The sequence below is a fragment of the Hypomesus nipponensis genome, chromosome 24 (genome assembly GCF_054491055.1).
Source record: "Hypomesus nipponensis isolate SF chromosome 24, ASM5449105v1, whole genome shotgun sequence".
Taxonomy (NCBI): Eukaryota; Metazoa; Chordata; class Actinopteri; order Osmeriformes; family Osmeridae; genus Hypomesus; species Hypomesus nipponensis.
The window spans coordinates 6,905,692-6,913,587 of NC_140384.1; the positions used below are offsets into that span (position 1 = coordinate 6,905,692).

Sequence of the window (7,896 nt, forward strand, 5' to 3'; positions counted from 1 at the left end):
CAACACTGCGACCAGAAACTGTTATTCTCAAATGGGCTGATTATCCCCGTAGCTATATACCTCTACCGACAATGGGTACATTCTGCCTCTTAGAATTTCAATCCTGTCCCTACTTACAATCCCTCCCCCCTTTTTGTTCGTGCCCTTAACCACCCATTTGCACCCCACCGGGTTTTTATAGTGAGACTGCATAATGAGGCGCCCTAGAATGCTGACCTAAGCCATTCAAATTCAGCTACGTATCTAATGACCCTAATTACACTATATTTGGATAATCACGAACAGATTCATTTGCAAGACACGATGCCTAGAAAAAAAGACGGTTAATACAACGTATTGTACATGGACAAGTTTTACGCATGGGCAGCCATACTCACTTTGTCACATCCTGCATTGGGACTTGAACCAAATGAGATCAATAGCCGACGGCTCACGAGAAAATCAAACGATGTCCCTGTTTAGGCTTTTACATTTCCAGTGTTGTGAGCGCTTTTGTTTCTCTTGGAAATGATAACATCTTAGGCCATCTGTGGGTTACTAGGAAACATGTCCGCGGTGGGTTTTACAAGATACTTTTATTAATTAATTCACACTTGTTGGAATACATTTGCAGAGCACATAACTTGTGATTGGTCTAATGTGACTACATTTATAGATTTAGTGCATAATTAATACATACAGAACATTTTTCAGAAATGTATAACATGTCTGATTTTATAGTTTCCATAAAATATATACCACATATTAAACCTGTGCATCTTTATTACAGATAATAAAAGTGAAGCCTTACATGAAGGAATGCAAACTACATTGATAAACCTACACAAAATTTAATACAAAAACAACCAAGTGTTTGTGAACCCAAGGTCTAATTTTAGTTTATTAAAAAAATATTGTTAGACCATCTACACACTTCACTTTCATGTTTCCCTACATAGTTTTATCTAGAAAGCTTTCTGTACTTGTGAACAGTATCCTGTCCCAACTATTAAATCACAACAAGGCACTTGATATGTAGGCTCTCAACAAACTAATCCACTCACATGATATTACAGTCTAGATTTTGTCTAGTTTCTTGCATTAGTGTTTACATACAAAACGTTTGTCTGTGCAATTATGGCATACAGTTTTTTAGTTTGTTTATATGTTTCGAGCAGAGTAAGGCTCCATTTCTCCAGACACTTCTCACTCAGAGCAGGTTAACCCCATGTTTCAGTAATCTGTGTCGGGCTTTAGTGGGCAGGGAGAAAGCACTGTCTTGTTGGTTGGGGATTCCCGAGTTTCTCACCGTTCCACCTTGTTGTAAGAAGTAGGTTTCCTGGGCTGCACTGCGAGTCCCGTACACAGCTGCACCTGCACTTCTGCAACGGAAATTTACCACAGACAGAACTCGGTGTAAACACTCAAGGATTTTGACAGACAGCCACAGCATACAACAGCAGTGGGCCCCTGCCCGTTGCTGTACACACACCTCCCCCCACCATCAGATAGAGGAGTCAAGGAACACAAGAGTGCCCCTCCTGTAACTGTCATACTGACCTGACAATAGCCTCCTGCAGAGTTTCAGTGTGAGAGAAATGCGAGTGGAGCAGTGATGTGGCTCTCACAAAGGAACGCTCTTGTGCTGCTCCCGGACGACCAGACAGGTTGGCTGCAGAGACAGATGCCGAAGATACCACTCAAACACCAGACTGACAAAATGGACAACTATGTTTGCATACAGAGTGATGGGGCAGAGAATCCAAATTAAACTAATTTGTAAGTCTTTAAAACCCAAGCAGAGGACCCAAATTACCTCCAAATGTACTGCATTAGTGAGGTATACAAACTGATGAAACAACATTGGAAACAGTGTAGACAGAAACGTAAAGGTGTTAGAGGCTCACTTGTAAGTGTGTTCTGTATGCAGTCAAAGTGTGCAAAGCTGTAGGATCCCTGAGGGCCTGGGCCACCGGGAGCAGTGGTCCCAAGATGAGCCTCAAGGCCATTCAGAGATGCCAGGCTGCTGTGATACTGAGAAAATACACAACATATTAAAAACATGTTAAGATGATATATGTATCATGAGCACTAGATGTTTTCTATATTTCTAGAAAAAATAATTTGCGTTCCCAGATAGCAACAAAGCGAACATTTCCACGGCAAAACATAGTATCGACGTTCCCCACCAAATTCCTTACCACTTCCTCCATGGCTTCAGAGTCATGGTTGAAGCGAGGCTCCACCAGCAGGGACAACACCAGGCCTCGTACTCTGTGCTGGTACAAAGCCATGGGGAGCAGGGAGGACTCGGAAGACTTCTCAGCGGGAGATGAACTGGGAGGTTCGCCGGCTGTGTCACACCCCTGGACACGTTTCCTGTCATTTCTCTCCCGGCTGTCTTTGTTATCCCTAAATACCTCTGAGTCTTCGTCTGCGCCGCCACCAGGACTCTCGGCCCCACCGTTAGTGTTGCCAAACTGTTTTGGGGAGATTTGCCTTCCCGCTCCATTCCGTTCAGCTATGGCTGGACTATTGGGAACATTGTGACAAGCCTCATCACCTTGCACCAAACTCCCCTCCGCTACTTTGTCATCTGCAAGGTCCATGATTGCTGAATTGCCATTCCTGTCCTCGCTGCTGTTAAAACTATAATAAAACGAACAGTCCACAGCACCCTCGTCCATATCGTGCAACTTTCCATTTTTAAAGGCGTGGTCTGGAGACTGTTGAGGGGTTTTGAAGTCTAGAGGGCTGAGAGGGTCAGCAGAGCTCAGGGAAGGACTTGGGCTGAATAATAATTTATTACTTCTGGAGGACGGTGGGGTTGACGGCCCAGTCTGAAACGATATTTGGGGAAAGGTGTCTGAAACAGCATCGGGATCAGTTGATATCGTATCAGACAGAGTTCTCGACAGACGGGCCTTCCTGGGACGATTCATTTCCTTTGGGGTTGATTGAGAACTGTGTGACAGACAAAGCAAGTGGTAAAACATGAGAAACTATTTCATCACATGAATGTTGCCATTAGATAAATCCCGACTTACTTTGCTTCTATCCTGTCCTTTAAATAAGAAAATACATCCTTCTCAAAGAAGGCTGGTGTACCTGGATGTTTTGTCGACAGGAGAAGAGCGCAGGCAGTGGAGTTCAGCGGTTGTAAGGAACACTGTGGTAGAAGTCACATGAGTACTTTCTGGGGAATTACAGGAGCTCAGTCCATTGGGTATCTGATCCTAGATTAAAATAGCATCCACTTTAGCAATACATTTCAGAAATGTTTTGAACGTGACTAACCCAAACACACATTTAAAATCCGTATATGTTTATTGTTTGCACTTTCCTGCCACAGTAAATTCTGTGTTTGTGTAACATACATGGCGAATAAACCAAATTCTGATTCTGATCAAGGAAGTGTTTAGTTTTAAGGTTTGAATCAAGGTGCAAAATAAATCACATCTCAGCTACCAAGCATGTTGCAACAAAACTATCTGACAATAACTCTTTCAGACATCTAACAGGTGCAGTTGGTGGTTTGCTAATCACATTTACTTAAAATATATATTTCAGTCATGGATACTGTACCTGGTTGTATGTTTCAGTCTCATGTACCATAACCTTCACTGTGAGGTCAGGGGGCATCTGTGTGCTGACCACTCTGTGGAACAAATGGGAGATTTTTGAAATCTTAAGATAAAAAGTGTTGGTACCGCTTATGGCATCCATGCTGGACTCCATCTTACCTGCCACGGTAAAGTATACAGCCTGCTAACACTAGGGGGCAGCGTTGACAGGCCTGAAGAATAAGGGCAGCTTTCAGTAGGAGAAGTGGGTCAATCTGAAACAGACAGGCAAATGACACTGGTCACATAATAAGTTAATAAACGTAAGTTTAAGAGGTGTTACATACCCATGGAAAACATTAAATGCATGTTAGTACAAAGTACTAAACACTTGTCCTCACATGTGTCGAATCAATGGTTCTCAGGCAGCTGAAGATGTGGTCAAGTTCTGTGGAGCCCCCTTGCAGATGGGAGAGGTATTTGGACCATCGCTCCTTGAGATTGCCTAGACTGTTGGTCTAAATGCAAATCAGGGTACTTGATAAACATTTTCTTTTCCCCTCTCCCTACACCCTTTCACTGCCCCAGGGCAGAATGCTAGGAGAGGTTGTACCTGATAGCTGTGTCGGATTGGTCCGTTGTAGAAGCAAAACAGATCGATCAGCTGATCTAGAAATTGACAGATGCTGACATCAGGAATGTCCACAGAACAGCCTAGAGCCTAAGAGAAGGGAAAGGAAGAGTCGGCAAAAAGGAATTCTAAGAATGTGTTTACCTGTAATCTTTTGGTATATGGTTCTTCTTCTATGATGCCTGTTGTGGAATTCTCACCCACAAAAAGTCATCTTTCATGCGGATGGCAAACTTGCTCCGCCGGAGCCTAAGCAGGCGAACAGGAGAGGACGACAGCTCAGAGACACAGCGGCTCACGCCCGCAAGCTGCCCACACAGCATTTCCTGCTTATCCAAAGGCGTCTGGGTAAATCAGATGACAATATACAGGGTGTTTGAAACAAAACACATAAAAAATGCGAGCAAAAACAAAACTGTGACTGCATCACAGCCAACTCTTCGTCTTTGAAGACCCTACCTCTTCGGGAGAGAAGTAGCAAATTCCATCCCTTGTGGGATCACCTTCTCCTTTGACCTTCGATCCATCATACAGGAAGAAGTAATTGCATCTGAAAACAGAAATGCAATAAAGAGGGATGGATCATGCTTAATTGTTTATATGAATGATAAACATAAAATACTAAAACTGCACTCTCATTGGTTTACATAACAAGGGACAAATAGACTTGTTGACTAATAGACCAGGCTGTCTAGCTACCCACCGTTTAGAGTCAGGCACCATGGTTTCAGCCATAGCTGTTGCCTAAAGTTTGTCCCTTGTGCTGATTGAAGACGCTCCGCTTCCCAATGGCCACTACCAGCACCTTGGTAACAAGTATCTGACACCAGTCCGATACTTGTGGCAACTGGTAGTGACGCTGAGCTAGAGTATGTATCCTTGCAAAGCTGTCCTTAATACTATGGGTTATAAGACGAACAATACAATTTTATGCTTAATGCACAGTCTGGTTTCTTTTGCAAAGTTAGCTTTCATTATAGAGATCTGATGTCTAACTTTGCAACTGAACAACATCTGCAAATAGCAAATCTAGAGGCAATTAAGGAAAGCTACAGTTCTAGACAGCTAGCTTACTAATCTTGCGCAGTTCTTGAGAGCAAGCCGGGGAATACTTGAGTATCCGTTAACATCAAGATATCGAACCAATAGGATTTCCGACCTCCCTCGTTTCCATAAACGACTGTCCAATTTTACAGAGCCGTCAAAATGCCGTCTAAATGTGATAAGACTTCTATGTTGCTTGCTATGTAGATCGCCTGGTAGTCTCCAGTTGAAGGAATGCGAGTCACAAGAAGTTGGTCATGTGAAAGTAAGGGGAGCGAATAGGGTCAAACACTACGTCGTTCTAAAACGCATTTAATAATTAGGCATTTTACGTTTGCCTAGCTATAATGTCAATATTACTGAATAAAAATGAATACAAATACCTACTGAGCGTTTATAGACACGCATGCAGACTTGTGTTAATGTAACAGAAACTAGATCACAAGAGAAAAATATCTGGAAATGTAGATGACAGAACACAAATAATTGCAAGAAGCATTTTAATTCATACTTTATTTAAAATAAGTTTAAACATGTGTTGTGTTGAATGGTCCATAACAATACTCCTAACATTTAGGGTGCCCTGTGACTAGAGCACAGAAGTCAACGAGGTAAATGAAAGAAAATAGTAAACAGAATAGGTTGAGTGTGGTCCAGTAACAGAGTTAAGCAATAGGAAGACCCTGTTCTCGTTTGGTGATAAAATGAGGTCTGAAGAATGAATGTATTAGTCGTCGTGTTCCTCGTAGCCATCGGGGAGGGCATTCACATGAGGGTTGTGGAAGAGGGATTTGTTTCCATCTCCCCAGGGAAAACGCTGAGATACATGAAAAAGAAAATTGTCAGTCAAGTATTTCATTTAGGAGACGCTCTTATCCAGAGCAACTTACAGTAAGTACAGGGACATTCCCCCGAGGCAAGTAGGGTGAAGTGCCTTGCCCAAGGACACAACGTCATTAGGCACAGCCGGGAATCAAACCAACAACCTTTGGATTACTAGCCCAATCCCTTAACCACTCAGCCAACTGACTCCCATTTCATATAACATTTTTGTAAAATATGGTAATTACAAGATTAAAAAAATAAATAAATAAAAACTAGTATCAAACCTTGCTGCGAATGCGAAGGTGACTGTAAGGAGTGAATTCAGGGTTTTCATGGTGATGGTGCTGCATCTTCAGGTACCAGTTCAACAGGCACACTCCCACCCCTGGAAGAGCCACAACGAAGGTGAGGATCTTCCATGTTTTTGCTGCAGGGGAAGCAAAGACAGCATTAGCACAATGGACAAAAATAAACAAAAAAGTAACTCCATTCGTCAATTAATATTGGAGGATCCAGCCTGTTTCTAAGCTACTATACATGACAATAAACAAAACTACTTTAACCGGTAGAATACTAGGAAGCTAAAAGGCCTATTTGAACATTACTGTTGCATAAGTAGCCCACTAAAGACGGATCCAAATACAAACGCATGCAATATATGTTCATATAGTTGTTAAATACTGTTTGCACGATTTAATTATGACTTCCTGGCCAACTGTTAGTAAGCAACTAACCAAACAAAATGGAACAGTTGTCAGTTTGTTATGAACCTACAAGGTTGTCCATTTGACTTAGCACTGGCTTCCTAAAATGTCATGCGTCCTCAAAACAATAATCTCAATGACAAGTGTCTGGACTCGTCGACTAGTTCAGCAATCTTGATAACCGAGACAACGTTAAAACCAAATCCTACACTTTAGAGCAAATGTTAAATCATTACAAGATAATGAATTAGCTAGATTGATGTGTGTAGCAAGCTATGTTGCTAGTTCTAGCTATATGGGCTACAGTAGCTAGCTATATTATTATGCTGCTAGCTAGCGACAACTACAGTTGCAGCAGTAGCCGCAGCTAGGCTGTAAGATACCTAGACTAGCAATAACGTAACGGTCGGTAGTCTCCCAACAAGGTCACTGCAAAAAACACAACGATTTCAATGGTAAACAGTGGGGTGTCCAGTGTGTTAGTATGGATTGGATTTATGAATTACCTGCTTGCTCGCCATGAGCTGCAGCAGCTGATAGCTGTCGGGTTTGAGTCAGGGAGGCCCGTGACAGAATTTGAGAAAGCCGTCCGAACGCCGCCATTTTCGCTGAATGTCTGACTGAAGCCAAAGGAACACGGAAGTTCTTCTCTTTCAATCCCAATCAAACAGTTCTTTAACGCCACCTGTAGGTGACCTTAATTAGCAAATGATTTATCAGTAATAGGAAAACGTGGCACACAATGTTGTAGTCATAATTACAACTCATTAGACAAAAAAAAAATATATGATGAATAAAACAAGGGGTATCTTCTAATAATTCTAGGCATCGATACTTCTTAGTGGTTTTATCGCTGTTTTATTGTTCACTAACTTCAGTGACTATAGTCTGCTATAGCAGCACAGTGAAAACAACCAATACGGGTTGTTATTCTAAATAGCATTTAGGATGTATAAAAAAACAGCTAATTTAGAGAATTAAATGTTAGACTTCCATGGTTGTATGGGTAACATGGGTAACCACTAGCATTTTGTTGAGATGGTTCAACCAAAGCTGTTTGTAGGATGAAGTGGTTTAATCTTGAAAATTATATGGGAGTGTCATCCATGTTATACCATGTTACATGTGTGAAATGATGCGTGGTATGTTA

At 41.9% G+C, this 7,896-nt stretch overlaps 2 protein-coding genes across 2 annotated transcripts; both read right to left on the reverse strand.

Annotated features, from left to right (window-relative positions):
* Positions 1 to 544: 544 nt before the first annotated feature.
* hps4 (HPS4 biogenesis of lysosomal organelles complex 3 subunit 2) lies at positions 545 to 5,452 on the reverse strand. Its single transcript, XM_084690835.1, has 13 exons — positions 5,248 to 5,452; positions 4,877 to 5,072; positions 4,633 to 4,723; positions 4,374 to 4,517; positions 4,156 to 4,263; positions 3,944 to 4,060; positions 3,723 to 3,817; positions 3,565 to 3,637; positions 3,088 to 3,215; positions 2,181 to 2,943; positions 1,887 to 2,013; positions 1,540 to 1,651; positions 545 to 1,361 (listed from the first exon to the last, which is right to left on the reverse strand). The coding sequence occupies exons 2-13, from the start codon at positions 4,906 to 4,908 to the stop codon at positions 1,190 to 1,192; spliced, it is 1,962 nt and encodes a 653-aa protein (XP_084546961.1). The 5' UTR covers positions 4,909 to 5,072; positions 5,248 to 5,452; the 3' UTR covers positions 545 to 1,189.
* Positions 5,453 to 5,715: 263 nt separating this feature from the next.
* On the reverse strand, positions 5,716 to 7,401 carry cox6a1 (cytochrome c oxidase subunit 6A1). The gene is made up of 3 exons (XM_084690383.1): positions 7,253 to 7,401; positions 6,327 to 6,469; positions 5,716 to 6,034 (listed from the first exon to the last, which is right to left on the reverse strand). Exons 1-3 carry the CDS (start codon positions 7,347 to 7,349, stop codon positions 5,945 to 5,947), a joined length of 330 nt encoding a protein of 109 aa, XP_084546509.1. The 5' UTR covers positions 7,350 to 7,401; the 3' UTR covers positions 5,716 to 5,944.
* Between the last annotated feature and the right edge of the window lie 495 nt (positions 7,402 to 7,896).

What these genes read in the sequence shown, in the direction of transcription:
- hps4 (XM_084690835.1), bottom strand. Translation starts at nt 4,908, where the DNA reads ATGGCTGAAACCATGGTGCCTGACTCTAAACG. An exon ending in ATGGTGCCTGACTCTAAACG is followed by an intron (nt 4,724 to 4,876) that starts GTGGGTAGCTAG and finishes TTCTGTTTTCAG; the next exon opens with ATGCAATTACTTCTTCCTGT. An exon ending in AGACTGAAACATACAACCAG is followed by an intron (nt 3,216 to 3,564) that starts GTACAGTATCCA and finishes ATTTTAATCTAG; the next exon opens with GATCAGATACCCAATGGACT.
- cox6a1 (XM_084690383.1), bottom strand. Translation starts at nt 7,349, where the DNA reads ATGGCGGCGTTCGGACGGCTTTCTCAAATTCTGTCACGGGCCTCCCTG. An exon ending in AGCTCATGGCGAGCAAGCAG is followed by an intron (nt 6,470 to 7,252) that starts GTAATTCATAAA and finishes CTTCCCCTGCAG; the next exon opens with CAAAAACATGGAAGATCCTC. An exon ending in ACCTTCGCATTCGCAGCAAG is followed by an intron (nt 6,035 to 6,326) that starts GTTTGATACTAG and finishes CATGTATCTCAG; the next exon opens with CGTTTTCCCTGGGGAGATGG.